Source organism: Mytilus trossulus, chromosome 8, assembly GCF_036588685.1.
Source record: "Mytilus trossulus isolate FHL-02 chromosome 8, PNRI_Mtr1.1.1.hap1, whole genome shotgun sequence".
Taxonomy (NCBI): Eukaryota; Metazoa; Mollusca; class Bivalvia; order Mytilida; family Mytilidae; genus Mytilus; species Mytilus trossulus.
The window spans coordinates 68,545,649-68,548,585 of record NC_086380.1 but is presented as its reverse complement, the minus strand read 5'-3'; the positions used below and the strand labels follow the sequence as shown (position 1 = coordinate 68,548,585).

Here is a 2,937-nt window from a genome sequence, read left to right as displayed (position 1 = left end):
TTTGAGGGATTATGAAGAATAAGTGGCTAGTTTAGAGATTATATATAATCAAATAGTTTTATTTTTATAGACTAGAGACTCTAAAGAGCCTGTGTCGCTCACCTTGGTCAATCTTCATATTAAACAAAGGACTAAGATAGATTCATAAGAAAATTGTGTTTTGGTGATGGTGATGCGTTTGTAGATCTTACTTTACTGAACATTCTTGCTGCCTACAATGAGCTCTATCTTTAATGAACTTGGCCCTGTAGTTACAGTTGAAAATATTTTGTAAAAATTTACAAAATTTTACAAAATTTATGAAAATTGTTCAAAATTTACTATAAAGGGCCTTATCTCCTAAAGGGGTCAACTGATCATGTTGACCTATTTGTAGGTCTATTTTGTCGAATATTATTGCTGTTGTCAGTTTATCTTCATCTTTGATAATATTCAATATGTTCAAGATAACAACCAAAAGCTGTAAAATTTTATAAAAATTACTAATTCAGGGTCAGTAACCCAACAACAGGTTGCCTGATTGGTATGCAAATTTCTAGGTTTTTTAGATAGTTTTAGAGATATGAGCAAAAAAACTTTGTCGGCCATCTTGGTTCACGGACAGGGTTATCTTACACATTTTTTTAACAAGATACCCTAATGATGATATTGGACAAGTTTGGTTAAATTTGTCAAAGATAACAAACATTTATGAAAAAATATTAAAAATTGATTATCTAGGGCAATATTTCCTTAATGGGTCAACTGATCATTTTGGTCAAGTTGTCTTATTTATACTTTTCTAAACATAGTTACTGTTTACATTTGATCTCTATCGATAATAACATTCAAGATAATAACCAAAAACAGCACGATTTCCTTAAGATTGCCAAATCAGGGGCAGCACTCAAACAACGGATTGCCAGACTCATCTAAAAATTACAAGGCAGATAGATTTTGACCCGATAAACAATTTTACCCCATGTCAGATTTAAGCTAGCATCATGCAGCTTCAAAGGTTTCCAGAGATCATAGTTGTGTTCAAATCACCGAATACCAGAAGCTTCCTGCCAATATACTGGAAATTACTCATAATTGTCCAAAGCACAATGAAAAATACCAAATATTTTGTAAGAAACACGATAGTCCTTGCTGTAGACGATGCGTTGTTGAATCGCATGATCAATGCGGTGGGTTAAACGCGATAGATGACGTCATCCAAAATGTTAAGTCTTCAAATGCATTCTTAGAGATTGAACAAATGCTTGTGGAGGGCTCGGAAAATTTACAGAGAATAAGAAAAGGTCGACAAGACAACATTCAAAGTCTGAAGGAGAACAAGACCAAAATTGAATTGGAAATTAAGGAGACACGAATATTGATTAACGATCATCTCGATAAACTGCAGGAAAGTCTGCTGAAAGAGTTGTATGCCGCTGAGGAAAAGGAAAACAAGAAAATCAGCTGTTTAATATCATCCATACAAGAGAAAGAAATGGAGATAACAGAATACCTGACCAATTTCGATAAAATAAAACAGCATGCTTCAGACCTCCAGACATTCGTGGCTAAGAAACACATCCAACAAGACGTATCAAAAAACGAACAATTCATAGAATCCATGTTAAAAGAAGACAAAACAAACAATGTTACCCTTTCTTTTAAAAAAGAAAAAGTTTTCGAAAATCTACCTACCACTCTTATCAAGATTGGACCCATTATCGTAGATACCATGTCAAGTGATATAACACTAACAAGACGGAAGAACAAACAAGCACAGATAATGCTGCCTCCTACACACGTTCCAACCATTGATGATATAAAATTAACTTTGAAACAGACCGTGAATACAATGGGAGCATATATCACTGATTGCTCCTTATTACCTGATGGCAGAATGATTTTTTCCTGTAACGAAAGTAACAAAATCTACGTAATCAAAACCGACGGATCGTTAGATTTTACATTACAGACAGGATCGTTAATATATATACACTATATAGAGGACAGTCAAAAACTTGTTGTGACATCTGGCACTAACAAGTCAATCACGACAATAAATATGAAAGACAGAAAAACTGAAAAATTGATTCAATGTGGGTCATCGGTTTATAGAATAGCTCACAACAATGGACAATTGTTCTATAATGGATATAGCAGTGGTTTATGTGTTGTAAGTTTAGATGACGACTCAGTGACACAGCTAGTAAACGTTAAGTTGCGTTCGAGAAGCAGCATTGCAATATGGTCAGATCAACTTTATTATCTAAACATTGATGATTCAGTAGTATGCTGTGATCTTCAAGGGAAACTAAAATGGAAATCAGAACTCAAACCATTTCTTCAAGGTGCACGAGGTATTGCGGTAGACAATCACGGACGTGTTTATGTATCAGGCCTTCATTCTCACAATGTCGTTGTCATTTCACCAGACGGAAACAAACACAGGTTGTTGCTGGCAGGGAAAGATGGTCTTCAATGGCCACAAGCTTTGTTCTTTGATCGAACAAATAACAAGCTACTAATTGCGAACGAAACATATGAGGCATTTCTTTATGATGTTTCAAATTGTTGACTTGGTGCACGTGCAATATGCTCTTTCTAAATAAACAGATGAAAATGTTTTGAAGTCTGATAAATTCGATGTTTATACGCTCAGACTTTTGCGTTTCTACATATGATTAAGTCGTGATACATGTTATTCCTCTACAGCAATCAAACTTACAAAATACATAGAAGTAGCAAGAATTAATTAAAAAGTTATAAAAAAAAGTGTCAAACTTGGTTTTATTTTGGTTCGTTTTGAAGATCAAGTATACCATGTAAACCGCTTAGTGATGTAGATTTATTCAGCCCCTCTTATTGAATAATTATGTATTTAGTGTACTAAACATTACTGAATCACAGTGTATGGTTTTGATTCTTAAGGCCTTAATTTTCGTTATTCTATAATGAAAA

The 2,937-nt window shown here is 34.0% G+C and overlaps 1 protein-coding gene across 1 annotated transcript; it reads left to right on the top strand.

Moving 5' to 3' along the window:
• Positions 1–1,240: 1,240 nt before the first annotated feature.
• On the top strand, positions 1,241–2,554 carry LOC134727909 (uncharacterized). Its single transcript, XM_063592304.1, has one exon. The coding sequence runs from the start codon at positions 1,241–1,243 to the stop codon at positions 2,552–2,554; it is 1,314 nt and encodes a 437-aa protein (XP_063448374.1).
• The last annotated feature ends 383 nt before the right edge of the window (positions 2,555–2,937 follow it).

Coding starts and splice junctions, on each gene's coding strand:
- LOC134727909 (XM_063592304.1), top strand. CDS start 1,241: ATGCTTGTGGAGGGCTCGGAAAATTTACAGAGAATAAGAAAAGGTCGA.